Genomic DNA, 27,570 nt, shown 5'->3' with positions numbered 1-27,570 from the left:
TTCGAAGCTCCGAGTTTTTCGTGTCTTCTTTATCTTCACATCAGCCAACTATCAAAATGCCGTTAAGCGTAATTGTTGTTGGCGCAGGCCTCGGCGGATTGGGGGCCGGTATAGCCCTAAACCGGGCAGGGCACCGCGTGCAGGCAAGTGGCTATTGAGCCAAATATCCTGCGATCCGCTCTTGGAAGTCGTTTGCTAAACGCTTGAGCAGGTATTTGAGAAGTCTGGTTTCCTTAACGAGGTCGGTGCGGCCATTCACGTAGCACCCAATGCCACTCGTATCCTGAAGGCATGGGGATGCAAGTTGGATTGGCTTCAACCTGTTCACTGCGAGACATTGCAAATCTGGGATGCGAAAGGAAATCACATACGCACGCCCATCGTAAGTTGCGTCGGCGAATTGTTGATTTGGTCTTGTAAGATCATGAACTGACGAGTATGGCAGGTTACGAGGGAGCATCAGCGTACTCTGAATGTGCATGATGAATGGGTACTGACCCATAGGGTGGATTTGCACAATGTCCTGCGTGCCATTGCCGCCCAAGAGATTGACGGCCGCAAGGTCAATATCCGATTATCGTCACCCGTGTTGTCGGTGGCAAGTATCCCAGCTTCCCTCGGTTTCTTCCCAAGACTTTCTGTCTGGCCATAAGTGACTAACACTTGGCGAATCATACAGGATGCGGAGGCAGGTGAGGTTGTTCTAGAGGATGGCACCAAATACACTGCCGACCTGATCGTAGGCGCTGACGGCATCCATGTAAGCGTCTCTTGCGCGATGTACTGTCACGCATGAGACTAATGCTTTTTGATTGACTCTTTCAGTCTCGTTCGGTCCACGGCATTGTGGGAGCCGACAGGGGCAGCGTGAGTACCGGACAGAATTGTTACCGATTTTTGGTACCCGTCCACAAAATGCGAGATAACCCACTCACGGCCGATCTCCTCGCGAGAATTGGTCTCAACGGGGTTCATGTCTTTGCGACCCAGGACCGGCGTCTTGTGATGTACCCTTGCCGCAGAGGCGAGTTACTCAACGTGGGTGGAATCTTCCCGTCTGCGTCGAAGACGCAGGCCGAGAATGATGCCGTATGGCACAACGCAGGGAGTCTCAGCCAGCTGCTGGAAACATTCCACGAGTTTGGCGAGGAGCTACAAGAAATGTGCCGCATGGCAGAGGACGTGAAGCTGTGGAGTCTGGCATCTCGTAATCCGGCGCGTATTTTCTTTCGCGGCAAGCTCGCTGTGATTGGCGATGCCGCGCATCCCATGCTTCCTCGTATGTTTCTTGGACTTGGCGCTTATACTGCTGAAATACTGACAAGCTGTGTATAGACCAGGGCCAAGGCGCTGCACAGGCCCTTGAGGATGCGGCAGCTCTTGCCGGAGTGATGACCGCGGACACGACTGTAGATCAGATTCCGCAGCGTCTAGAGCTTTACAATGAACTGCGGTATGCGCATGCGGTGACAGTCATGATGATGTCAAGGATCAACGATGAGCGACGGGGAGAGATGCTGGATGAACTCCGTCGGTACGTTCCCAACGCGGAGCTGCCGCACGAGATGTTTGAATATACTTGGCCATCAGATCCTATGAAGAAGGCAGCCCACCTCGTGGCAACTGCTTCTTGAGGAACACGAAGAGGGCTGATCGGGCTGATCTTCGAAGCTTGATAGACATTCATAGAAAATAAACTCGTGCCTTACAGATGACAGCTTAAAAGAGGATCCAGTCACGTGTTGAGATTGTTATTAAGCGGAGAATGCGGAGCTGAAACAGGACCGAGTGCGAGCATAATGAGAATGTGGTAATAGCTAGGTTTAGCATAGTTGCCCACGCGCCTATCAAGCATGTGGCAGTTTTTGTTTCTCGTCATTATTCTGGTTTCCACAAGCCCAGAGCGGGTACTTCTCTGTTCTGCCTTTAAGCAAGGCAGGCCACCCTGAAAATGCACGACAATGTGCCACATACTACGGCCCGCAAGTTTACTGCCTGCGATGTGTGCTATCGGCGGAAGGTTAGCTCCTGCATCGATTGGTGGGCCTTTGCTAATAAAGCAGTAGATTAAATGTGACGGCGTTCGTCCACGATGTAATTGGTGTCTTCATCAACAGTTGGATTGTACCTATCGGCGTCCATTTCCGAGAAAAGGAGCCAAAAGGACCGCGGCCAGCAGGTGCCGATACCCATCGAGACTTTGTAGCAATTTACCTGCTAACGTTCTTATAGTACTGTGACCAACAGAGCTAGCTTAATCGAGCGCATACGGCGGCTCGATGAGCGCAGGACAGATGCCATGTCTAGCGGTTAGTCTTCTCTCCTCTTACACCACGGACCAACCTTCAAGCCGTTTTTAATTGCCTTTTAAAGTGGATAGCTCTGCAGGGACGATTGGCACATCAGCCACAGAACGCTGTTGGCCGGTCACGTTGACACCGTGCCCTAGAATCATACACTTTGCGGGCTGGGAAATCTTAGATATCAACGATTGCCAGGCTGGAGCTCCAAACCTGCTCCCTGAGGGTCTCCGTTGGATCAAGTCACGCACAGGCATTGCTATTTCGCTCCCGACTTCTCACCATGCTCCTTGGGAGAAGCCTCCTTCGTCCACGGACAACTTGGACCTTTGGCCAAACGGCACAGCCCTAGAACTGCCAACTAAACCAATACTCAGACAATACCTAGACGCGTACTTGTCATCTCTGATGCACAAAGTTTTCCCGGTAGTTGACTCCTCTTTATTCCCCCTGACAATCCGGGCAGCATATCAGCAACGGGGTCCTGGACTCGAAAGCCCGAACCCTAGCGCGCGAGCTTGTGTGTTCGCCTTTACTGCCCTTGTTTCCTGCTTGGGTCAAGTTGACCCCGGTAGCAGTGTTGCACGGCCCCCTCCTGTTCCTTGCAGAGAGTATATCATGCAAGCGCGAAGAATTCTGCCGGCTATCTTACAAGAACCGCCTAATCTGGACGCATTACAGACAACTCTTCTACTGGTAGGCCTTCCCTCGTGTTACGTAGAGTGAGACAAGTCCAGAGTTTGTTCAAACCCTAACCTCCGACTTCTTTGCTGACTCGCTGGTCTTGTATTATTAGGCCCTGATCAGTGTCATCACTGGCGAATTACAAATAGCTGTATACTATACATCCATTGCCTCACGATTTGTCATAGCTTCAGGGGCTCATACAATGACCGACACTCTGGCCCCCCCTAGCACCCCAGACGTGATTGCAAAAAAGCATCTTCGCACCCTTTTCTGGCTCTGTTATACCCTTGACAAAGACCTCGCACTTCGCACAGGTCAAGCGCATGTCCTCAAAGATGATGATTGTGCACTTGACATACCGCCCGCCTATCATGAGCACCTTCATTCATGTCTGGATCATTCCCCTGGAACCGACGCCGACATTCGCGGCCCAATTTTCCCCGTCGATCTACGTCTCAGCATGATCAAAGCTCGAGCGTTCACAGCGCTGTACTCCTACAACGGCCTCCGCAAGTCTGACACCGAACTCATTCGCTCTATCCGCGAACTTGACGAAGAGCTCGAGTGCTGGAGAACATCCCTGCCGCCGCACCTCCGGCCGCAGCTTTCCTTCATGCCAAAACATGAAAAACCGAAGAATACCTTTCTTATCATCACTCACATGAGCTACTACTCCTGTGTAAACCTCATCCACCTCGCTAGCAGTCGATGCAATGCATGGCGGTCACCTTCCCTGGACGGAGGTGCACTGATACACGGGCTTCAGTCAAGCCTGACTGTCTCCGTCGAAGCCAGCCGCTCATTACTTCTTTTTCTGAGGGACTCTGAGTTCCGGGTGAGTGCAGGGAGTTTCTGGTAAGATTCAAACCTATCTGTTTTACATGCATCGTCAATATGTGCCTAAACATTTGCGTTCTTAATATAGGGTCCTTCTCTTCCATTCCATGTCAGCGGTTATAACCATCTTTTGCAATTTGCTCCAGAGGCCAGATGCAGATAATGTGGAGAGCGATATGAAGCTTCTTGCCCTTGCGGAGCAGACCACTGGACGTCTATTTCTGAGACGAAATAACCCAATGGACAGGGTTATCGACTTGGCACCTATCAATGAGTTCATAACATGGCTGCGCAAGCATGCCGAGCGCGCAATATAGGGGCGACACGGAAGGGTGCTATTTGTTGCCGGTAGGGCAAGAGGTGATTATATGACGTTCTCTACTGGTATCATTTCCTCCGGCGGACACTGTATTCAATTGAGGAGAGCTAATTGATGAACAGACAATCTTCATAGTGGGTGGCACTTACCTACGGGCACTATACCGAGATTCTTAAGGGCTCACCTACACTGTTATACTACGCTACTACCCAATATTTCCCCAAAGGCATCTTGCACAGAGCATCATAACTATAGTGACCTGAATAGACCAGCCTCTACTAGAGATAAACCGGAACTCAACTGCCAACATATTCGGCATCGTGTGTTTGTTGGAAATATGAAAAATCATCTTTCGAAAATTTGGTATGAAACTAGACGTCTACTGATATTTTCATACTTGAATAAACTTTGCATTGGTTGTGAATGGTCCGGTCGAGACTTCGTTAAGTTGACCGTTGTGCCTCACTATCTTCCTAGTTTTTCGGACCATTAATGCGCACGAGTTGCCGTAAGTACAAGTAGGTTCATGCGGGCGGCACTGCTTCGAGATGTTAAGCCCCCTGCGGCCGTGGACATCACAAGTGGTCTTGCGATGTGTAGCGCTTGAGCCCATTACTCGTCTATCATATTATCAGATGATCATTTGAGGTGCACTGCAGGTACATAGATGCTAAGTAACTGCTGACAACGACTCTGTGCCAAGCCATTTCCAGTCTAACACTATCTACCGGTTTCTCCCCTATGGGTACGGCGAAGTCAGAGGGAGATACAAGGATGTCATTATGGATCTCCTTGAACTCCTCGGCATCGACTCTCGAAGCTTACAACTGGAATGTAGACGCAGGCCCCGCAAACCTGCGTCGATCATTCTGGAATGGAGGCGAAGCGCGGGTTTCGGATATGCTTTCCGCGCTGAAGTAGTATGCGGTCTAGGTTAGTGATCAACAATCTCCGGTTCAAATGGGGATGCGGTATGCACTCTGTGACTGATACAGCCGGACAGTGTATTCCATTCCACAAAGCCCGGTGCATGAACTCAGAGACAACCCTATTCCAGGCCTAGCAAAGCAAAAATGTAGGTTGGCTATCCAGCTTTGGCATGAAAAGTATAACGTAAAAAGAATTCCTTCGTCGACTGGTTCGGGATTTGCATCGAGCCTGCTGCAGACACTCACGGCAGTTGAAGACTGGATTTTCGGCCAATGGTTGTGAGCGGGAAAGGATCCGTGAGACTCCAATGTTTTCTTTGCGCGTGGGATCGCAGATGCACTGTGTTTCTAGTTCGATTAAGTCAATTGAAACTTGTGTGCACTGCGGTTGTCCACTCGGCGATCCTCTCCACAATTTCCCTACCCCGCAGTCCCCCGGCATCTTCGCAGTTGGACCCTTGGTTAGCCTGTGTTTCCAGAACACGGTGGGACTGTTACGTTTGCCCTTGAATCTTTGACAAAGTTATTCATCCATCGCCAGATGCGGCGCATATTCGTTAATCCATCTCGCATGCTTCGCTTAGAGCGTTCTTCATGGATGGGAGATCGGTGCAAAGATACCCCACATCAGTGTACACAATATGCAAGGCCGACTCATAGTGGAATCATCGTGTTTGAGGTAACCCTTGCGGAAGTGATAAGCATTCCTGATGGAGTATTGATGGTCTCCCGTGCGAGTTCAACGAATAGTCTTCGGACCTCTTTCAGCTGAGAATACCGTTCCGAATCGCCTTCGACTCTAGAATTCATTCAGTATTTCAGAGAGGAGATACGGTGTTATCAGTATCCCCTTCGAACAGAAAGCTCGTCTGCAAACAAACGGAAACATCCATCTGCATGGTAGTGTCATCAGCTCCAGCAGCTCCGGCTGCTAAATTTGTCTAGTCACCCATGGTGATGACATAGCCGGACAGAAGAGGTCAAGTGAGGAGACTTCCGTTCGGGTCTGGACGCAGCCGTCCATGGGCCGACTAAGCACCTGATACTGTTACCAATCTGTCGCCAGTACAGTGGCGCTCTGGTTACCCAATAAATGCCTCTAGACCAGGCTGCATACAGCACTGCATGCGCGTATGCAATAAAGTGGCTCTTAATAGGGATTGATATAGGACAACCAATCGTGATAGGTAACAGGAATGTAGGACAAAAGGCTTCAACTACTACGGGCGAGACTCGAGATCGAATGGAATATGCGGCTGGATGGAATGATTAACAAAGGACGTTGAACACTTTGTATGTGGCGTTTGGCCGTCCACGGTGCTGTCGAGATCGAATCTTTTGGGATGTCTGGCGATATTAGCCCAAGATGACTATACTTATAGTCATTATTTTATATCCATGGATGTATATCCTTTGGCGCTCGACAATGATGACATCGATCTCGGCGGAACACTGTTGGAGTCGGCGAAGGCCTATCTTTCACCATGATAAAAACGGTACCCCATCAACGAGCCGTCTTAACAGTCAGCAATACGTAGAAAAAATATAATCCACGCTAATGCTAGAAGAGCCGGGGTCCTGACGAATAACGGGCTTCTCCAACCCAGAGTAAAAGAAGCCTTGTAAAGTGGACACGGAAACTGGCTGGGTAAACAGTCATGGTGTCTCGGCTTCATCCACACTCGTGGTAAGGCCAGAAAGGTTAACTAGCATGATCCTCTTCTGTAGGATATTGAGACTTCTTTCGTGATCTGGCTTGGGACCGAGGGACGAAGTGCGTCTGTTTGTGGCGTCCTTAATTGTCCCGGCGGGTGGAGCAGGCCTCCGATCATAGGGTAGAACAGATCGGACCCGGTAATTTCGACAGGTCAATTGCTTCAATTCCTCCAAATTCGCTGAGAAGACTGTGTGCGCTCCATCAGCATCCTGAGAAAGAAAAAAAAAACATAGCGGGATCGACAGTCCGGAATCCAACTCTAGTAGAAGACAGTGGATGTTTTGGACTGGGATGGTCTCCACGTGATCTTCCCGACCGTTTATCCGCTAGTACGGGCTCTTAGTCAGGCCGTAATCGCGAACCATTGGCCAACCTCAGAGCACTCGCTCTGCACTCTTGAGTCTTGACTTCCAGTCTGTTACTCTGCTGGGCTCTATCTACTCCCGTTCACTTATCTATCCCCGTCTCCAAATATTTCTCTCCTTACTGAATCTCCTGCTCCGGCTTTCGGACAAGCCCTTGGTCGCTCACCCCTGCTCAAACGTCAACTGGTGCGGATCATCCTAGCTTCGCGTTGACCGTCGCGCCATTCAATCCCCCCGCATAGCCGCTTTCTCACGCTGTTTCACGTTTCGACTTCTTAACCTCTTACGTGATCAGTCGGTTTTTTTCTCGACCCGTTCTCTTCCTGAGAAGAGAGCGTCACCTCAGCTGTTACATCCACGATTTTGATCCGGTAATCCGTCGCGGTAGGGCTGCTTGTGCTCTTCACCACCCCCGCGATTTCGCCATGGCCGGTTAATGCAGCGAATGAATCCGTAGCCAACCAACGAGGGCTTCCGCTCTGCCCTGCAGACGGTTCTGCTCAATTTACAGTTACAATTTCCGGCTATTCATCGTTCTACATCCTTTGACTTCACGCACTGGGACCCGTTCCCTCCTCTCGGCGAAAACGTCTCGCCAGCATGGCGGGCAATGACGCGGAAAATGTTCAGTACCTTACTCCACCGGCCGTGAATGCCTTACGGCAGGAGGCCCGGAGTGTCGATCCGAAGAATCTCCCTACGCGTACTTTGAGCAGTGATACAATGCGTGAAGAACGGGAGAACCTGAGGGAAGCAGCGGAGCAGACCCTAAATGTCATCGTCGACCTGGATTTGGAAGGCCGTGTTAAATGGGTTAGTCCGTCCTGGAAGCAGGTCGTGGGTACAGATCTGGATACGATAGAGCGGCGGTTGATCTCGGACGTTCTGGTGGACAACAAAAGTGCTTTTCTCGACGCGATAGAATCTCTGAAGGAGGATGACTCCCGCAGCCGGTTCATCCGTGTATCTGTGCAGCTTGGTCCTGATTCAGTGTTTAAGTACGCACCTGCACCACGGCCTCTAAAGCGGGAGCAAACGGATGGAGCGGATAGTGCGGCGGAGGAGCCTTCGTTCGAGATGGAGGAGGATGGCCCAGCTATTCTGAACCTCGAAGGGCAGGGTATTATGGTTTATGACCGTACAGCCGAAGGGGTCGCTCACGTAAGTCTCCGTCTTGTCCTCGGAAAGCCTACATGGACTGACATGAACTGCAATAGACTATGTGGATGTTGCGGCCATATTCAAAACCACGAGAAGTTACTATCGACTTGCCATCATCCTTGGTAGAGTCTTTGGGCGTTGGAGCTGAAGTTCTAGCAAACTACCTGACGGTTCTAGCGGAGGCGGCTGCAAATGAACCAGATCAATCCAAACACCCTGCACCCGAACCTGTCTTATGTCGCATTTGTGAGCGTCAAATAACTCCTTGGTGGTTCGAGAAGCACTCGGATCTTTGCCTGCAAGAACATCAAGCAGAGATGGACGTTCAGATCGCCCAAGAGAACCTCAATGAGCACCGGCATGCTATCGTGAGAGTGCTAGACGCGTTAGAGGCAAGGCAGGGTAGACCAATAAGTTCTCGCGATGGTAGCTCCCCTCATTTGCCTCAACCAGAATATAAAGGTCTGCCCATCGGACCCTCGCCCGTCGCTTCGGCGCCCTCCTCAGGATCTACGTCTACGACTAGCTCCGCTCCCGCAACTCCTCCTAGGTCCAGAGACCAGTCAGTCTCCGGGTCTGGTCATATACGTGCCCGTTCTTTTGCAGTTCGACGACCGCTAGCTCGAGTTGTTGAGTTGATACTCGATCTCTGCGATACAGCTCTAGAAATCAACATGCCAGTTCTTAGAGAGTCGCGAGGCGACAACGGCGACGAATTCCGAACCATGTCACCACAATCGGAGTCTCGTATTTCTCAGGTGCTTCAATGGCATTCACCAAGCTCTAATACTTTGGAACAGGAACAAGGTCTTGCTGCGCTGTGTACGGACACAGAGCAAGTCGCGAGATCAAAGGTTGATGCGGTTATCCGTCATCGCCGAATTGTTGAATACGCGGAAAGGATTCGCATTGAGTATACCGTGCTGGTGGAAGAATGCATTACTGCGGCACTGAGAAAGGCCGAGCGTATCGCTGCCGGGCAGCTGAGTGATTCTAGCTCCTCTGAAGATGAGACGCCATCAGATGAGACAACCTCCGACCCATCTGCCTCCTCAGCGTCTATATTGGTGCAAAATGCTGGTCATGAGCCTGAGCTACCTCCGCCAGTGTCTGCTTTGACGATGTCGATGCGTAATGCAACGGATCGCTTCCAGTCGGGTCATTCCTCTGAGGGGAAATCTTCATCTGCTGCTGTTTCAACTGGTCCATCTAGTCCTATGGAATGTCCCACTCCTCGCTCACACAAGAGTGTCGCGAACCTGCTGGGGACTTCTCAGCCGTCGCGGCGTGGTTTGTCTTTGGCTGATATCGATTCAGGCGATCAAAGTGATAGCAGCATTGTCTCGTCTTCTATAACTGGGGCTATGCGGACTGACTCCCCGTCATCGGATCGGAGTCTGGAGCGTAAGCGCAGAAGCCTGGTGCTTCCGGGCCTGTCCAGCTCGCCACGGCGACAACATTCGCCAGCTAGAGTGTCTGGACCTCATTCGCCGCTGCGTATGCCTAAGCCGCGTCTTTCCACTGGGGCTGAGAGTTTATCATCCCCAATCGTATCGCCCTCATCCAATCTAGGCGAGTTGGCTCTTCATCATTATCGACATCACCGCCGTCAATCGTCAACGACATCCTCTGATTTGCCCAGGCCGCCTGTTTCACCTCATTTAACGACTGCAAGCCAACCCCAACCACGCCCGTCACCTCCATCCATCAAAGACTTTGAAATCATCAAGCCCATAAGTAAGGGTGCATTTGGCAGTGTTTATCTGTCCAAGAAGAAGACGACTGGGGAGTACTATGCGATTAAAGTGCTCAAAAAGGCTGATATGGTTGCCAAGAACCAGGTCACCAATGTTAAAGCCGAGCGAGCGATCATGATGTGGCAAGGGGAAAGTGACTTCGTTGCGAAGCTTTACTGGACGTTCTCCAGTAAAGACTACCTTTACCTGGTCATGGAGTATCTCAATGGAGGCGACTGTGCTTCACTTGTTAAGATCCTCGGTGGCTTGCCTGAGGATTGGACAAAAAAGTATATTGCCGAAGTTGTCCTAGGCGTTGAGCATCTCCACAGTCGAGGCATTGTGCATCGCGACCTCAAACCTGACAACCTACTCATTGACCAAAAGGGTCATCTGAAGTTGACAGATTTTGGTCTGTCTCGTATGGGGTTAGTTGGTCGTCAAAAGCGCGTTCTGAAGAGCATGAACGAACAATCAGGAGACATCCTAAAGCAAGGATCATTTCCTCGAGCCACCTCAATAGCTTCGTCTCGATCTGCTTCGTTCGACTTTCAGGGAAGTGGCTCACCAGGGTCCACTCCGTTGATCACGCCAGATGTAGCAGGCAGCATGCCTCAGCCGTCCTACTTTAATTTGAACCAGAGTGGGCTTAGTCGACAACCATCGCGTCGAGCATCTGGGTATCGCAGTGACAGTGGAGGTAGCGAAAATTTGAATGCGATTTTCCGAACGTTGTCACTGAACGAAGGTGAAACGCCTGGTGCCATGCCTATTCCTCCTCCCCCCCCTTCTGACAGCGCACACGAGGAAGAGGGTCAGAGCGAGCCAGCCGAATCCCCTTACTTACAACCACTTCAGCCGACACACAGCAATGTGTCAACGGGTACCCCTCCTCAGCAAACCATGATGCCGCCTTTAATGGCACTGTTTGACCCCGAGGATCACAACAGACGCTTCGTGGGTACACCGGATTATCTGGCACCAGAGACAATCAACGGTGTTGGTCAGGACGAAATGAGTGATTGGTGGTCTTTGGGGTGTATCATGTTCGAATTTCTTTTCGGCTATCCTCCTTTCAATGCGGCCACCCCGGACGAAGTTTTCGAGAACATACTTCATCGAAGAATCAACTGGCCCGGCGAAGTTGAGGAACTGGCATCACCTGAAGCCATTGACCTCATGAACAAGCTCATGGCTATTAACCCCCGGGAGCGGATAGGCGCGAACCTGGAAGAGAAATATCCCAATGGTGGAGCAGAAATTCGGAGTCATCCTTGGTTTGCTGACATCCATTGGGATACCCTCTTAGAAGATAAGGCTCAATTCGTCCCCAACCTGGAAAACCCCGAAGATACGGAATACTTTGATGCCCGGGGTGCCACACTCCAGGCTTTTACTGAAGAAGACGAGAGTTCTCCTCAGGCTCCGGTTACAACTGGCTCATATATTGACCGACCGCATGACGCTCTTTATAAAGTTCGCTCACAAGTTAACTCAATTAAGCGGCCATTGATGCCCCTGCATATTCCTCCCCATGTTCGGGAACCCCGAAGCAGAAGATTAAGCGAGCCCTCATTGGCAGATGATTTTGGAAACTTCGCGTTCAAGAATCTTCCGATGTTGGAGAAGGCTAACAAAGATGTGATTCAGAAACTACGACAGGAGGCGTTGCAAGCACAACAACGCCAGTCAAGCAATGCAGGAACTCAGCAGCAACCGCAAACACAGGGCCAAACCCAGGCAACCGGTCCAACTCCACCCTCTGGACCGTCGCTTGATGGAAGCCCATTGCCAATGTCTCTCCAACGGACCTTGTCCCAGTCGAAAGGCAACAACAGACCTGCGTCTCCATCTTCCCTTAGTCAGGCCAACTCCTCACCAAGTCGACCCTCGCAGCCTTCATCTCCTCTTCTTGTTCAGTTTAGCACCGGTCATAACCATGAGCGCAGAAAGACCTCAGGATCGTCCTCAACAACAGCTTCACACCAGTCGAGCGGATCGTTCCAGCCTGCTTCTGCTGATCAAACTCGCGTGGCAAACAGCAATAAATTTGGCTCTGCCTCATCGTCGCCCATCAAACCCAACCGGGTTGGAACACATTCTCCTGATAAATCAGGTCCAGGTCCACACCGTCATGGGAGTGCTCCGTCAACAAGGACACGGTCACAAACTATTGGTTCACAGGATGGCGAGCTCTCTTCATCCCTAGCCAGAGAAACCTACGTCCCTGGTCACCACAAACGCCGAAGCCAATTGTTTGACGTCTCGCCTTCTTCATCAGACAATGAGGATCCTCGAGCGAAAGCTTTACTAAAAGTGCAACGACGCCGCCAGAGCTCAAGGCGACTTTCGCAGATCAATTTTGCTGATGGTCCGTTCTTCAGGCCCTTGGACATCCTCATTTGTGAGGATCATCCAATCTCGCGCTTAGTCATGGAGCGTCTTTTTGAGAAACTTCGTTGCCGCACTATCACAGTTGCCAATGGGGCAGAAGCAGTACGCTATGCGCTCAGCGAGGTTCAATTCGATATCATCATGACAGAGTTTAAGCTCCCGCAAGTTAACGGGGCCGACGTAGCGCGGATGGTCAGAGAAACCCGTAGTGCCAATCGACATACGCCAATCATCGCGGTTACCAGTTATCTCAAAGATCTCCCAGAAACACATCACTTCGACTCACTGATCGAAAAGCCACCGACCCTGACAAAGCTGACGGAGGTTCTCTGCAAATTCTGTCAGTGGAAGCCGCCTCCAAAAGACTACAATCCATCAATGTTTGCTGCTCGCCAAACGCCCCCTACCCAATCCGACCATAGTCCAAGCTCAACAGTGTCATCTGGGTTCGCACTGGTACCATCAAGCTCATACCGGGGGTCTAGTCGTGAAGAATCTGTCGGCAGCAGTTATTTTGGGGATCTGGATTCCATCAAAGCTGAGGAAGTTCCCGTCATTGTAAGCCGGCAAACGGACGACTGGTCCCAGGGCACGGGAGGTTTGGGTATATCTGAGGACTCAACTTCCGGACAAGGTAGCGCAGACTCAAATCGCGGAGCCCAGAACTCAACGGTTCCCTTCCCCGGCTTGCCTCACGCTGCTCACAGTCCACCAGCATTGAGTCCTTCGGGTATGATCACTCCGCGAAAACAGCGCTCTAGTGAAGCCATTCGAGCAAAGAGAGAATCGCTCGAGCGCAAACGCTACGAGTGTGCGGAGTCTGGCGATGATGAAGATGAGGAGCTCGGAAATCTGCCGTCCAGGACGCAAAGTCCAAGGAATCGCGCGAGTCGACCAGGCTCTAAGCTGGGTATTGAGATGATGAGAACCAATAGCAGGGGCAGCGTCATTAGCACAAGCGAAGATGCTCTTAAGAAAGACAAAGAGGCCGGAGAAAGGAGCAGGAGCGGTGGTTCCGATGACGCTGATGAACATGCACGCGATAAAATTAGGTCCGGTCGGAGCTCCTTGGAAAGCAAATTTGAAGATCTCAACATCCCCGAAGAGGCTATTTTACCATCTATCGAAGACGATTTAAGCCCCAGGAACTCGCCTTCACCTCTCGCCCTGGCCTCAAGGTCTGCGCTGTTAACCTCTGACACCAAGCCACCATGCTCTCGGTATATCACGAAAATTCACAAACGGGCAGACAGTACTGCAAGTCTTGAATCCCCTAAGCGAGGACAGATAACTCCCCCCGTCGTCTTTCCCAGTCAGTCTCAGAATCCCAGCGAGGCGTACCCGAGTACTCCCCCGATCGTGTTCGACGGCCCGGCCGACTCGGGGCCATACCAATCAAGTCTCACTCCCATCCCAGATTCTGACGCCACGCCTCGGCCCATGCATACACCTTGCCCCAACCCTGATACAGAGAAAACTCCTCGACCAGGGAGGTGAGGAAGGGATAGAACCGTCCACGTCTATTATTTTTTATATACCATAGAGTCGACCTGAACGTCCTGAATGCATGCATCCCTCCACTTCGTCCAGCGAGCTTTATTATACTTGTCATCCTTATTCATTGCCTTTACTTCCTTACATTGCGCGTTTCTTGATGCCCTATCATCTCACGACTCAACTTGATTTTTCTCGCCCGCTCCAAGCACATTTCTGTCAAAATATGCTTTCCTGTCTGTTTACTGTCGTTTCGTCTTGTTCAGGCTTAAGCGGGTGTTTGGGCGCGATATCCGTCTTAGGATTCCATTTTTTTTGATCTCATATCGACTTGACCAGGCTGTTCGAGCTCTACATTCTCTCAGTTTTCTTCTCCTTTCGGAAGGTCTTCTGTCCTCTCCTGCCTTGTCTGTTTCTTCTCGTTTGTATCTATCTATCCATCAGGTTATCAACTTGGCACTGGTTCCAAAGCAGGAAGAAACCAGACCAAAACTTGCTTCAAGACTGTTGTATCTATATGTTAGCATCCCCCATGCAATGCATCCTTACTGGAACCATTTATACCGTTGCTGATGCGGGAAAAGAGAGATGCTTTCCTCGCCTTTCGGCCAGAGTCCGTGCTAGGGAAGTATGTAGATACATTCGGGACTCTGATTCTAGATGATAATGCTGAATCAATAATAGTAGGTATATTTGGAACAGAACAATATACATATTAGACTAGGTGAATGGTATAGCATGACGAGGGATAGACAATTAGTACAGGACTCGGACAGCCTGGAATGAATTGTTGGGGGACTAAAGTCCATGTAAGCAGGCAGTTTAGCTATGGCTAACTAACATATCAAGAGGAACAGATGGGAATATCTGCCAGCTCTTATAAGGCTAGACCCAATTAGCATGAGATGAAAAGCATGATATTTCGGGTATATATAGGCCATATATATATAGAAAACAGTAAAATATATAGGCAATGGACACTCGCAAATATAAGATCAGTCTCCTTTAAGCTTTTATATATGTACTACATGCCGAGTCACAATCAGAAACAATTGTCAGAATCTTGAATCGTTCTTGCCGAGTCGCTCTTGAATTCTGCTTATTTTCTGGACGGAGCTTAATATCAAAGAATATGATAGAGAAGTGCGTACGATTGATAGTATGTGTGCAGTTTATGTATCTAAGAGTAAGCAGCTGAAGCTATAGATAAGTTGGAATATAAACAGTGACGTAGCTTTAAAAAAAAAAAAAAAAAAAAAAAGGAAGAGAAGGTATCAGATAGCCGCCATGGATGTGCATAAGAGGCGCTCCAAATAATGAAACGAAGGAGCTCGAAGCTGAGATATGATGTGCGAAGAAATATGGGCGAGTTAAATGAATGTATATGAAAAATATGTATAAGAAGAGTAATTATAGGAGGGAGAGATGAAGTATTGATGCGCAGGAAAGAGGCCATATAACAGGCTCAATAGTGGGGCGTCTCATAGCTTTTTCTCGTCAGGATGATAGGAAGGAGAAATAGGGCGGATAGCGGCAGCCGAGGAAGAACCTTGCTCGGAAGAACGGCCTTGCTCCATCAAGTCTTCCTGCCGGGTGCTGTGGGAGTGGGATCGATGACGGAAGAATCGATTGCGGCTGATGGACGAAAGACTGCTTGCGCCCTGGGAATCAATCGAGTGCCGGGCTTCGTTGGTAGAAGTCGGCACAGTGAGGTTGGTGCGAGAGCCTGAGTTTCGTTGGCGAGATGACTCTACGCTCTGTCTCTCCGCCTCTTCCTCCTGGATCCGGCGTTCGGCAATCACCTGACGCACTGCAGAATCGGCTGCAGGACTCCGTGCTTCAAAAACGTCGCCCATAATGTCGTTGCTGGCCACGTCTCGCATACCGAGCGAGAAATCCACATGCTTTCTGGACGAAATAGACACGCCGCGAGCTCTGGCGTTGGCAGCAACCATGCCCTTGCGCAGAATTGAGGGACGGCGGTATGAGGGGCTGTGACCCGGCTGATGGTGCTGGTCATCGCCACTTGATGGGGTATGTGGTGGATGCTGACCGCCGTCATCGTTGACTGGAGGGCCGTCGCGAGCCTGATATGGAGGAGGAAAACCAGCAATGTGATAAGGAATATCAACGCTGGCACCCTGGAGGTTCATACGAGGTCCTTCAATACCAATTTCTTGCAGAGCAACCATGAGCATGCAAATGAACTTGTTCCGACGTTGCAGACGTAAACCTTCATTTTGCCAGTTGGACTTGTAGAAGAAAACGACGTTAAGAGTCACGGAGAAGTTCTCTGTGACTGCACGTAGCTCCGTCAGGATATTCGTCTGAAATTCACGACGTTCGCTCCGAACAAATTCGAGCAGTCGCTGGCGAAGCGCATCCATCTGCTCTAGAGTGGTCCCGTACTTGATAACGACGGGAACAGCTTCCGCGAGTGCTCCGGATCTGCGCTGGTTGAGAACGAATAAAGTATTCAGATAGCTGTTCGGCGCTTGGACAATGTGACCTTGCATCTTCTTAAATTCGGTGTATAGAAGCGAGATTTGTTTGACGTAGTAATCATCACCCAGGCCAGCTTCACCGGAGTTACCGTAGATGGTAACACGGTCACCAACATCGAAAGGATGCTTGACAAATACGAAGACGACAGACTGGAGGAACTCCTGAGCAGTGGCTGAAAAAAGCCAAGACAGAGCAAGAATACTGGAGCCGGCTGAGGTAAGGACACCGGCAGCGGAGGTCGAGATGAGGGTCAAAAATACGATGATAGCGATGACGGCAACAAAGAACTCGAAGACATTGCCAAGCCTAGAAACCACCGAGTCAAGATCCTTAAGAGATGCAGTGATGGCCTTGCGTTCCCGACCAATCTCCACACAGACTGCCTCCAGCTCCTCCATGGAAATGTCGCCGTTCATATCCTTGTCGAACATGCTAAAGGCGGCTTCCGCCTCCTCATTATCATCAAAGGCCTCTTTTAAATCACCAGGGAACACCGTGTCAAAACCTTCACGAACAAAGGTACGGTAAAGCCGTCGTGCTAGGGTCTGACAGCCAGCTGTTGTCCTCAACAGAGCAATAACGACTTGAGAAGGATGGCTGCTGCTATTAGCCTTTCGGCCAGTGAAGTCTGCCGCAACGGCACCGGCAACGTCCCCAACTTTGTTCAAGGCGCCGAGAGCAAGACCCCTGGCCTTGCCCGCGTAGCGCAAGGGAGTTTTGGCGCCACTTCCTGATTTGTCCTGTTTCTCTTCAAAAGCTTCGTCCGTCTCAGCGATCTTGTTCCGGGAGAAGGCGTACAATTTGGTAAGACTCCCAATCTGGAACTTATTGATCTCGATTCGGTCCGAATACGTACGCCGGTGGAAGCTCATGGCAATGAGCTGAAGCAAGAACTTCTCAATGAGGTTTAGGATTGTCCACACGAAGACTGAGATGATGATCTTATTGAGAGTGTTCTCCCAGTCTCGAGTGCGACTATTACCGTCGACATGGTGATTTTTCATGGTCGGCAAGAAGGAAATCTCCACACCCAGCCACCAAAGGAATAGCGTAACAGGAAGCTCCAACTGCTTCGCAACATCGCGCCATTTCTTTGAGTTGTTCGTGAAGATACTGGCAAAAATGTTGACCGGGGTAGGTAGAAGTTTAGCTACAATCTACCGGGCATTAGCACGCGAATTTAGCAGGGCTCGTGAGAGATAGTGCAACATACTCGTCCAGCCCAGAGTGTCAACCAAACGATTTCCAACCAGACCGAGAACCACAGCAGCTCGACACCACCCACGCTTGCATCTGGGTAAGCCAGCGCACCAACCAGCAGAGGAATGAGTAGTATCAAAACAAGAGGCACGATGTAAGTAAAATAACGCACGATAAAGCTGGATTCGTGGACCCTCTTGATAAATTTGGAAACGCCCGTGGAGGGATTTTCGGGTGGGTTATAGACAGCAGCCTTCTCGTGCAATGGATTCGTAGCCTCGTCAAATTCATCAACGTCTTCTGCTCTCCGCGAACGGGAGCGGGTTAAAGAGTGCACATCACCGCTTCGAGCATCCTTCTCGGTTCCATGAGTGGAACGCGAAGCAACCCGTTCAGCTTCAAGTACTGCTAAATCATCTTCAAGTCGCATGGCTTGTTCCCGCGCTGCGGATGGAGAACGACTTGTTTTGTCAAAGTCTTGGAAAGTGGTATCAACTTGGAGGTGAGAACCATATTGAGCTCCTGCGTAAGCTCCATCATGAGGTTGAGATTCATCATGGACGTAGGCGTTTCCATCGACGGTCGGGGACGAATCACTATCTGATCTTCGCCTTCTTTCGGCCGCCGGATATGAGGGTTCAGGTACCTCGTTCACCGGTGTTGTCATGGCGGCGCCAGGCCGAGTGAAAGCAGCCGGGAGAGCTGTTCACTGAGGTAAAAGGAATGCAACTGACACTAACCGGTGTTGAGATATGCAAAGCGTACCAGGCTAAGGAGGGAACCGCAATAATGGGATAAGAAGAAGATAAACAATAGATCAAGAGGACAATGAGGAAGAAAGAGTATAAAGATATACCGAGGATGAAAGGAGAGTCTGGAGACAAGCAGGAGAAAAGAAAAAGATTGACAGCGCAAAGCAGAGGCGAGACAAGCGGAGATGAGGGTGGGGAAGCTCCCGAGACTGGCTCCCTATACTTACTCGTGCAGGGTAGGGTCCTGCCGTCCTCTGCTGGGGCAATTTTCAACTATTCTATGCAACCTGATTGATCAATTAGTCAGTGAGAATCGACAAGAGCAATCGTCCGCAGCGTGATAATAGTCAAGATGTCTATGCGGTATCGAGACGAGAGAACAAGATGATGACGCGCCGAGCAATCCACCAGAGGTCGAGATGCAGGTGAGGGGACTCGATCGCCATTAGGAGGTGAAGCATTGGCCCAGTTCAATCTGGTGGAGACGAGCCTGGATTTCATTCTGGAACATATGATAAGTTTTTCGTGGCCCTCTATGGGTAACGATATTCCGTAGAAACGGGAGTCTAGCCATCCCAGCTTCTGGTTCTTCCAGTCTTCTGCTGACTCGGCCCGGACGACAATTCTCTGCACCGGTCATCGAGTTCCGTTGGCAGCTCTGACCACCGACGTAATCTGTGCATCTCAAGCCCAATCGAATAGTCTATCTCAAACGATCGTACGCGGCAGCCTTAGAGAAACGGAGCTGGTGGCGGCACGCCAAGAAACGCCACACCAGGCACTCCCGGCTCTTCTCGACCGTTTGGCCATCTCAGTGTTAATCACGTCGTACGGTATGTGCAACCTGTCCTGAGCTGTACATAGGATAGAATGGAAAACCTCCGACTGACGATTAAATTCCTTTTGCTCTATGACTAAATCAAGGAAACTAGAGGCGAATGGGAAGGTGTATACGGAGCGACTTCGATTGGCGAGCGTTGATGCCTTGGATTATAAATACTCATTACAGTTAGCGCTGTATAATTTCATCGCCCTGATTAAGTTGTTAGTTTAGACGCTTCGAGCTTTCGAGCTGTTCTTCATACTATGTTAAAATAAGCTCGTTACCTTTGCTTCGTGAGGCACATACCTTAGTCTACAATTGTTGCAGAAATATACATGGTAAGCTGATCAACAATGGGGTGTAAAACTTTTTTTGGATTCACAATGCTGTCGACCAACACTTGCACATGAGCGAGGGTACTTGACGATGCCCCAGCCCTAGCGAATTGAAGATAGTAAAAGTTTCTCTTTAGAATTCACTACTAATTCCTGATACTTTGCCTATCTTTGAGTATTGATTGTTTTAAGGCTTAAGGAGGATCCTTTTAGCATAGCGCTACCAGTACCGTACCTCGGATAGAGTCCCACATTCCACAGTTGATCGCACGTGGTGGAGTATAAGTTCAGATGGAGAGCGAGTTAGAGAACAAGAGAATATAACCTCCTAGATAGAGAGAAGATGCTTTGAAATGTGTTATGCATGTCGATGTTAAGAACAGCCACAGTAGTGTGATGATTGGCGGTGCAGTCACTGCTCTTTGAGGCTAGTGACGAACGCCTTCTTAGATGATCCGGGCGCTTTCTCCTCCTTCCCATCTCCCCATTAACGCTTTTTCTTCCAACCGTCATCTGTTGTCTAATTGAAGACTTTCAGGGCGTCTCTTGTCCTTTTAGACTTATCAGCGCTATCTGATCCGTTATCCACAATGCGAGGCGAGGTACGAACGTCCCATCTGTTGCTTTATTTACCTTTGTTTCCCCCGCACCACGCGTTGAAAGCCCCTCCCCTGAATATCGGCCTCGCGAATAGGCGTTGTCCAACTTCTGTCTATCGCGACCGATCGCGCCTTTATTTCGTTAAAGCTCTAAGCATTGGTTTCTCTAACTACTAATTAGGTTTGCCATATCCATATCGGCCAGGCTGGTACTCAGCTGGGTAACAGCGCTTGGGAGCTGTAAGTCCTCACCGCTTCTTACTGTTATCAACACCACAAGAGCTCACCACCTGTTTGCGTCAATCACAAGGTATCTTCTTGAGCATGGCCTCGGCGCTGATGGACGTCTGGATCCCGAGAAGGGTGAGGATATCAACGCGGGTGGTTCTTTCGAGACGTTCTTCACCGAGACTGGTAGCGGCAAATACGTTCCCCGATCTATCTTCGTTGACCTTGATCCATCGGTAAGGAGAAAAACCAGAGAAGCAAGGAAAAATAGTGACTAATAGTTGTTAGCCAATTGATGAGATCCGCACCGGACCCTACCGTCAGCTCTTCCACCCCGAGCAGCTAATCAGCGGAAAGGAGGATGCCGCCAACAACTGTATGGCTCCATGGAATGGACGAGAATATGGTTGGGAAGACCTACTGACTATTTACCGCAGACGCCCGTGGTCACTATACTGTTGGAAAGGAGCTCGTTGACACTGTTGTCGACCGTGTCCGCCGGCTTTCCGGTAGGTCTTGAGAGCTTCCCCAAAGCATCGATGCCGTTAACTCCTTATGCTAATCCTTACCAGACAACTGCAGCTCCCTTCAGGGATTTTTGGTCTTCCACTCTTTCGGCGGAGGTACTGGCTCTGGTTTCGGCGCTCTTCTCCTCGAACGTCTGTCCACAGAATACGGCAAGAAGTCCAAGCTGGAGTTCGCAGTGTATCCTTCTCCCCGTGTTTCCACCGCTGTCGTTGAGCCTTACAACGCTGTTCTGTCCACACACAGCACAATTGAGAACTCCGACTGCACGTTCCTCGTTGATAACGAGGCTGTTTATGATATCTGCCGCCGGAACTTGGATATTCCTCGCCCCAGCTTTGAGCACCTTAACCGTCTGATTGCCCAAGTTGTCAGCTCTATCACCTCCAGTCTTAGGTTTGATGGTGCTCTCAATGTGGATCTGAATGAATTCCAGACCAACCTTGTGCCGTTCCCACGTATTCACTACCCCTTGATCTCGTACGCGCCCGTTATTTCAAGCAACCGCAGCTCTCACGAGAGCTTCAAGGTCCAGGATCTCACTCTCCAGTGTATGTTTTCACTTTGGCTGCTAACGTATTCCGTCGCCTACATCACAGAAATATAATAACTGATCTTGCATCTAGGTGCCGAGCCTAACAACCAGATGGTCGTTTGTGATCCCCGTAACGGCAAGTACATGGCCGTAGCCCTCCTGTATCGTGGAGACTGCGTGCCCCGTGACTGCACCCAAGCCATCGCGTCGCTCAAGGCCAAGGCTTCCTTCAACCTAGTTGAATGGTGTCCTACTGGTTTCAAGGTGGGAATTAACTACCAGAAACCCGCGCGTGTCCCCGGAAGCGAACTCGCCCCTGTCGACCGCTCAGTCAGCATGCTTTCCAACACAACCGCCATTTCCGAGGCATGGAGTCGTCTCGACCACAAGTTCGACCTTATGTACTCCAAGCGGGCGTTCGTGCATTGGTACGTGGGTGAGGGTATGGAAGAAGGTGAATTCTCCGAAGCCCGTGAAGACTTGGCTGCCCTTGAGAAGGATTACGAGGAGGTTGCTGGGGACAGCCTTGATATGGAGGGCGAAGAAGCCGAGTACTAATCAAGGGACGCTCCTTGCAAAGACCATGGCTGGTTTAATTCTTGGTATGCCCGACGTCTCTTGCCAAAGTCCAATGTGTATTCTGTTAATCTGTTTGCGACACCCCCTTTCTTTCGTGTAGCGTTCGTTGATTTGTTTGCCCCTTTTTAAATTCTTCCAATGGCCTTACCGCTTAATTTTCGGCGGAGGACCCATAAAGTACAAATAAATATAATTTCTAAGATTATGCTAATCAAGACCACACCGAACCGTAGTATATATATTAGTCTAAGAAAATGTCCAGAATATCTATACATCTATGTGACTCCTACTCGTCACGACCAGCAGCTATCTCATGTTCCCGGAGAAGCTTCAGAGCTCTTTCGTACGTCCACATGGTGACCGCGCTTGCCGGGGCAGCTTTGACCAAGCTCACAGTCAAACCGCGGTACAGGCCACGTAGGCCTTGCGTCCTGAATATTAAGCCCATGGTGTTGAAGACCCCGCGATACTCGGGTATATTGCGATGTACGTATAACGCGCGCGTCGGACCCTGAACCTGTAACCGTTTCCGCACCAAATCAAGCGGGAACACACCCGTCTTCGCGAGAACACTGGCGACAATGCCGGCCGCCGCGTCCCCAGACCCAGGCGGTAAGGGAATCGGCGATAGTTCAGGCGCAGTCGCCATAACCGGTCTCAGCGCCTCATAGGTCGCAAAGAATAATCCCATATACGGCACAATTTGTCCGACGGCGGCACTGCACCCCCGAAAGAACCCCACAGTCCCCTCAGTCTTCGCAATATCCCTAAGAGACGCAAAAAGCGACTCGTAGACGCGATTGTCGCCAGATCCCTGTGCCGCAAACCGCGTTCTCAATAGATCAAGAGGGTACGTGGCCGCCGTAGCGATCCCGCCGCCCAAGGCGCCGGATATGAACGACTCAATCGGCTGCGGGAGTCGGTGCGGATCGAGCTGCGCGAGAAGCTGTGTTGTTGTGCGGTATGTCGTAAACTGGATACCGCCGTAACAGACGTACAGTAGTTCTGCGGGTATGTTGCCCTTCCATAGTCCTGTGAGGCCCTCTTCGCGAAGGATGGTCTTGATTGTAGAAAGGGTGCCCTTGTAGACTGGCCCCGTGATGTGGGCGTGCGAGGTTGGGTCGGAGAGAGAATGGATTTGTAGTTGCAGGCGGATTTTCACGACGTCTAGTGGGGCGATGCAGAATCTGAAGTTGTGTAAGACGACACCGTTAGCTGGGTGTTCTGGGGTTGGTCAAGAGGATGAAGTTGCTTACCGGGATATAAGGCCAGCTATCCCGCCCGCGAGGACGACTTGTCGCCGTGTGCCCTGGTGTTGTTAGATTGATGACCTGTATTTTGTGAATGCGAAGGGACAGGAGATTTGTACTTCATCCTTCAGGTGCTCTCCCCCGGCAGACATGCATGTGATGAATGTGGATAGCTTGGGAGCGGAGTTTCTCGGGATAATGGAGTGATTAAGGGATGCACGCAGTTGCCTCGGTCATCGGGAAGTTATGGGTAGACAGTTCTTCTGCTTTTCCTCAATTGAAATGTGGTGCCAGATTAATATGTGGGTGGAAAAATTACGTATTTGATGATAAACTAGAACTTCCAAGACCGGACTCAAGAGACCACCGCTGCCCACGCTGAAAAGGGAGGGGTTTCCGCAATCAACCACCAAGTCTCCTCTTGACCTCAATTCCTCACAAACGGCTCACCCTCCATCGATTTGGTGTCAATTTCTCAATTGAGGCAATCCATCAGGATGGTCCGGCCGTTCTTACACGCCCCTCTGCGTTTCCGCCGAATAATTGTCCCAGCAGTCCCAGGCCCTTGTCGTCGAACCCCCGCGCACCAATCAATCAACACGGTCAATGCTGTCTGTCAACGATCCTTCGCCCTTTCGCAGAGATATAACCAAGGCGGGTCGAATTCGATTGAGAAGGAAACAGCTGTTCGTTCCGGCGAGGAGAAGGTTAATGCTGAACCGGCTGGTGGGGCAACATCAGCACTAGAAACAAGCGCTTCCCCGAGCAAAGAGAAGCTTCGATCTATACCAAAACACAAGGATGACAAGGATGCATCATCAGCGGCGCCCAAGGCGAGCTCCGGTAGACCGGCGGTGGTCCTCGACGAACAAAAGCTTGTCCTCAAACTGCCGTCGAAGGACTTGGCGATATCCTATATCCAACTGCGTGACTCCTGTAGATGTCCGCTTTGCGTCGATGTGCATTCTAAGCAGCGGAACTATCGGCTTTCTGACATCCCTCCCCATATCAAGGCCAAGTCGCTTGAATGGGAGAAGGATGTCCTGAAGGTGACCTGGGAGGACGATATTCCCGGGTTCGATTCATCTCATGTTTCCAGATACACACTGCCACAACTCAAGCTCCGCCATCCATTCCCAGTCACATCTGCGACTGGCATTCGAAGGAAGCGTATCGATTGGAACAAAGAGAAAATGACGAAACTACAGCACTGGATTTCTTATGACGATTACATGCATAATGACGAGAAGTTTACTATTGCCATGCGCCATTTAGCTACTATGGGGTTGATATTTCTAAAAGATATTCCTGACTCACGGGAAATGGTCGAAAAGATCGCCACACGCATAGGACCGTTACGGAACACCTTTTACGGTTCAACGTGGGACGTTCGAAAAGTCCCCGAGGCCAAGAACGTCGCTTATACCAGCCAATACCTCGGTTTCCACATGGATCTTATGTATATGAAGGACCCACCAGCTTTTCAGCTCTTACACTGTCTTCGCAATTCATGCGATGGGGGCGAATCGCTGTTCGCGGATACATTCAATGTGGCCGGCTACCTGTATAGAAATCGGCCCGAGATCTTTCAAATTCTGGCGAAGACCAAACTCAGATACGAATACCAACATAAGGACCAAAGCTACAGCAATGCATGGCCCGTCCTCGAAAGGGGCCCGCTTGATAAGGGTCATTTCTTAGCACGTGTTGCCTACTCACCTCCCTTCCAAGCTCCTATTTTGAACGACTCAAACGCGGACCCCGAATATATCGCGAAACTACAAACTCAACTGGGGGCGTTGAAATATTTCGCGAGCTCTCTAGAAAGAGAAGATAACATGTTCGAATTGAAACTACAACCAGGCGAATGTGTCATATTCGAGAACCGTCGTATAGTTCATGCTCGCCGCCAGTTCAATACCGCTACCGGCGAGCGATGGCTTGCCGGGGCGTATCTTGACGAGGATGTTGTAGCGTCGCGCTTCCGTGTGCTCCAAGAATCCCATCAGGATGCTTGGGTGAACTTCTTGGACATGAGCGTAAGCCAGAAAGTTAAACAGATTAAAGGCAATCCTGAAGCAGTGGTAGGCTCTATCCCTTATACGAAGCCTTGAAATAAGAATGCTACTAACAAAACAGGCAAGCGACTCTGAACCCTCGCGTGGAGACAGTGAAGACCTGTCGTTTTTGTGGACTAGAAACGCTTCGGCAGCTCCAGAAACTCGAGTAGCCTCTCCAGCTCAAGAAACTGCTGAAGGTCAATAGGTTTGAGACCAAGGGGAAGCATAATCTGCAGAACGCCGGCTATTTGCTCGTCAAATTGAAGATATAGAAGCCCTTAACGAATCAACTCTACCTTCGGAAGCAAAAGCTGCTTTGAGCCGCTCAAGTGCTCAATGGGGAAGAAGCAGACGCAGATCGTATAGATGCAGCTTTTTTGGAAAGTAGTGGTCATTTTGCACATACGGAGGCTTTGCGAGTGTATATGCCACGGGTGGATTTACTGCGCCCACCTATGGAGCAATGATAGTACGGTTCCGCATCCCGGTTAATTTTGTTTTTATATATATCATACTGGCTACGTAGAACAACCACCCTCAAGCATAAGAAACGCTGATTCATCGTTCATCGCTCGAGTCAGTGAGTCTAAGAACATGAGAAGGCGACAAGGTCAAACAAATGTATTGCCCCCCTAAAAGTCTTTTCTTTTCTTTTTTTTCATTATTTGTTAATGGAGAAGCTGTCCAGGAAATTGGGATCATTCTCGAGTTCTTCCTTGACCTGTATTAAGTGTCAAACGCCAATCAGTTAGCATGAACCAATACGGGACGTAAGAAGAAGGGGGTACATACAATATCTAGCCCACCAACTAACTCCCCGTTAACCCATAACTGGGGGAAAGTAGGCCAGTCCGCAAACTCTTTCAAACCCTGTCGCACATCCTCATCGGCAAGAATGTTGAAGAACCCGTATTTGACACTCCGTTCACGCAGGATACCAACCAACTGTCGACTGAACCCACACTGCGGTGCACTCGGTGTCCCCTTCATGAATAGCATGACGGGCGCAGCCTTCACCAGCTCCGAAAGTCGAGCAAATAGCGCCTCCTTGCTCTGCTCGGGCGTCAAGGCCGGTGCGGCGCCAGCACCCGAAGCAGCACCGGCCACAGGTGCTTGCGTAGCCGTCGTTGGCGTATTCACATCCTCTCTCGGCACAGCAGTCAATGCAGGTGGAATTGCAGATGCGGCGCCATTGGCGCTTGCACCTGCTGAGCCAGCACCGGCATACCGTTCAACAGCATCGCGCACCTTTGTCGCCTCACTGCCGGAGATTGTTTCGAGGACTTGGCCGTTGCGGAGGAGGACAACGTAAGGGACGGCGGTGACGTCGTATTCTTCGGAGATGTCAGGGAGTTCTTCAGCGTTGACACTGATGAAGGAAACGGTTGGAGGGGTAGTGGCTGGGTATTGGGAGGCGAGGGCGGAGAGCACAGCTCTCATTTGCGCGCAGGGGGCGGCCCATGGCGCGTGGAAATAGAGGACGATGAGAGTATCGGACGGAATGGAGGCAAGATGAGGCCCGAAGCTCTCCTCTGAGGTGACTTCGAAGAGGGTCGACATTGTGCTGTTTAGTGCCGGTGGTTTTTGCTGTCGAAGATGCGGATGTGGGGTGTTGGAGGAGTGGCGGGGGAAAACGGGACGAGGCCGGAGGGAAGTGCTCGACGAGGCGAGTCTGGCGGCTGGGCGAGCAGGAAGAGAGAGTCGAGGAGAAGGTCTAAAAAAAAGAGGAAGAAAATGCAAGGGAAGAAAGCCAGAGAGGTGACACGGGGTCTTGTCGAGCAGATAAATCAGAGAAGACGAGGGGAGAAATTGAAATGACGATTCGATCTGATAAGCCAAAGCGGCCAATTTCGGCGCTTCGGATCAGAACCTTCGCCTGCAGCGGTATTTTGATTACATGATATATACACTCAGCCAGCTCCTGACGTGAGAGCCATCGTTTGGATTACAGATACCCGTGCCCATATCCGCGGAACTGGCGGTCTGCCCAGACAAACGAGGAGTACAGATTTTAGACTGGAAGGATTTGTGATTAGTCAAGTCGATCAGGCAAACCATCGAGCCATCGAGCCATCGAGCCATCGAGGGATCTGTCGCCAGTGTCGTGGGGGGTTTAGCTGGTTACATAGCCAGGATCTGATAACGCATACGACCAATTACCGTATTCAATACCATAACTGTGCTAATCTCACGTGAGCGCATCAAAAGAAAGTTGACCGATCCTGCATTAGAAAAGGACA

At 50.4% G+C, this 27,570-nt stretch overlaps 8 protein-coding genes across 8 annotated transcripts, besides 1 other annotated feature; 5 read left to right on the top strand and 3 right to left on the bottom strand.

Moving 5' to 3' along the window:
• Positions 1 to 27,570: part of a sequence feature (contig 1.129 1..627835(1)) that runs on past both edges of the window.
• Positions 57 to 1,634, top strand: ANIA_10948 (uncharacterized protein; the record flags this gene model as incomplete). The annotated part of the gene is made up of 6 exons (XM_675750.2): positions 57 to 68; positions 212 to 382; positions 446 to 562; positions 680 to 760; positions 826 to 1,279; positions 1,336 to 1,634. 6 exons carry the CDS (start codon positions 57 to 59, stop codon positions 1,632 to 1,634), a joined length of 1,134 nt encoding a protein of 377 aa, XP_680842.2.
• Positions 1,952 to 4,141, top strand: ANIA_10961 (uncharacterized protein; the record flags this gene model as incomplete). Its single annotated transcript, XM_050612021.1, has 6 exons — positions 1,952 to 2,020; positions 2,067 to 2,179; positions 2,233 to 2,309; positions 2,482 to 2,996; positions 3,097 to 3,822; positions 3,971 to 4,141. 6 exons carry the CDS (start codon positions 1,952 to 1,954, stop codon positions 4,139 to 4,141), a joined length of 1,671 nt encoding a protein of 556 aa, XP_050467983.1.
• ANIA_07572 (protein kinase RIM15) lies at positions 7,755 to 14,626 on the top strand (the record flags this gene model as incomplete). The annotated part of the gene is made up of 4 exons (XM_675749.1): positions 7,755 to 8,315; positions 8,372 to 13,938; positions 14,384 to 14,567; positions 14,624 to 14,626. The coding sequence occupies 4 exons, from the start codon at positions 7,755 to 7,757 to the stop codon at positions 14,624 to 14,626; spliced, it is 6,315 nt and encodes a 2,104-aa protein (XP_680841.1).
• On the bottom strand, positions 15,421 to 18,311 carry ANIA_07571 (Mechanosensitive ion channel family; the record flags this gene model as incomplete). Its single annotated transcript, XM_675748.1, has 2 exons — positions 15,421 to 17,601; positions 17,658 to 18,311. 2 exons carry the CDS (start codon positions 18,309 to 18,311, stop codon positions 15,421 to 15,423), a joined length of 2,835 nt encoding a protein of 944 aa, XP_680840.1.
• ANIA_07570 (alpha-tubulin) lies at positions 20,047 to 22,177 on the top strand. Its single transcript, XM_675747.2, has 7 exons — positions 20,047 to 20,156; positions 20,335 to 20,393; positions 20,464 to 20,617; positions 20,670 to 20,757; positions 20,819 to 20,890; positions 20,954 to 21,457; positions 21,533 to 22,177. The coding sequence occupies exons 1-7, from the start codon at positions 20,145 to 20,147 to the stop codon at positions 21,997 to 21,999; spliced, it is 1,356 nt and encodes a 451-aa protein (XP_680839.1). The 5' UTR covers positions 20,047 to 20,144; the 3' UTR covers positions 22,000 to 22,177.
• On the bottom strand, positions 22,307 to 23,422 carry ANIA_07569 (thiamine transporter TPC1; the record flags this gene model as incomplete). The annotated part of the gene is made up of 3 exons (XM_675746.1): positions 22,307 to 23,207; positions 23,277 to 23,329; positions 23,390 to 23,422. The coding sequence occupies 3 exons, from the start codon at positions 23,420 to 23,422 to the stop codon at positions 22,307 to 22,309; spliced, it is 987 nt and encodes a 328-aa protein (XP_680838.1).
• ANIA_07568 (putative Gamma-butyrobetaine hydroxylase subfamily) lies at positions 23,768 to 25,535 on the top strand (the record flags this gene model as incomplete). The annotated part of the gene is made up of 2 exons (XM_675745.1): positions 23,768 to 25,309; positions 25,410 to 25,535. 2 exons carry the CDS (start codon positions 23,768 to 23,770, stop codon positions 25,533 to 25,535), a joined length of 1,668 nt encoding a protein of 555 aa, XP_680837.1.
• Positions 25,992 to 26,890, bottom strand: ANIA_07567 (PICOT family protein; the record flags this gene model as incomplete). The annotated part of the gene is made up of 2 exons (XM_675744.1): positions 25,992 to 26,051; positions 26,123 to 26,890. 2 exons carry the CDS (start codon positions 26,888 to 26,890, stop codon positions 25,992 to 25,994), a joined length of 828 nt encoding a protein of 275 aa, XP_680836.1.

Source organism: Aspergillus nidulans, chromosome IV, assembly GCF_000011425.1.
Source record: "Aspergillus nidulans FGSC A4 chromosome IV".
In the NCBI taxonomy this organism is placed as follows: domain Eukaryota; kingdom Fungi; phylum Ascomycota; class Eurotiomycetes; order Eurotiales; family Aspergillaceae; genus Aspergillus; species Aspergillus nidulans.
Note: the sequence above shows the minus strand (reverse complement) of the source record. Positions and strands in the feature narration are given on the sequence as shown.

Bases quoted from the DNA above. Each gene is read 5' to 3' on its own strand.
- ANIA_07570 (XM_675747.2), top strand. The intron at 20,758-20,818 runs GTATGGCTCCAT...TATTTACCGCAG, and splicing joins GGAGGATGCCGCCAACAACT to ACGCCCGTGGTCACTATACT. The intron at 21,458-21,532 runs GTATGTTTTCAC...TCTTGCATCTAG, and splicing joins CCAGGATCTCACTCTCCAGT to GTGCCGAGCCTAACAACCAG.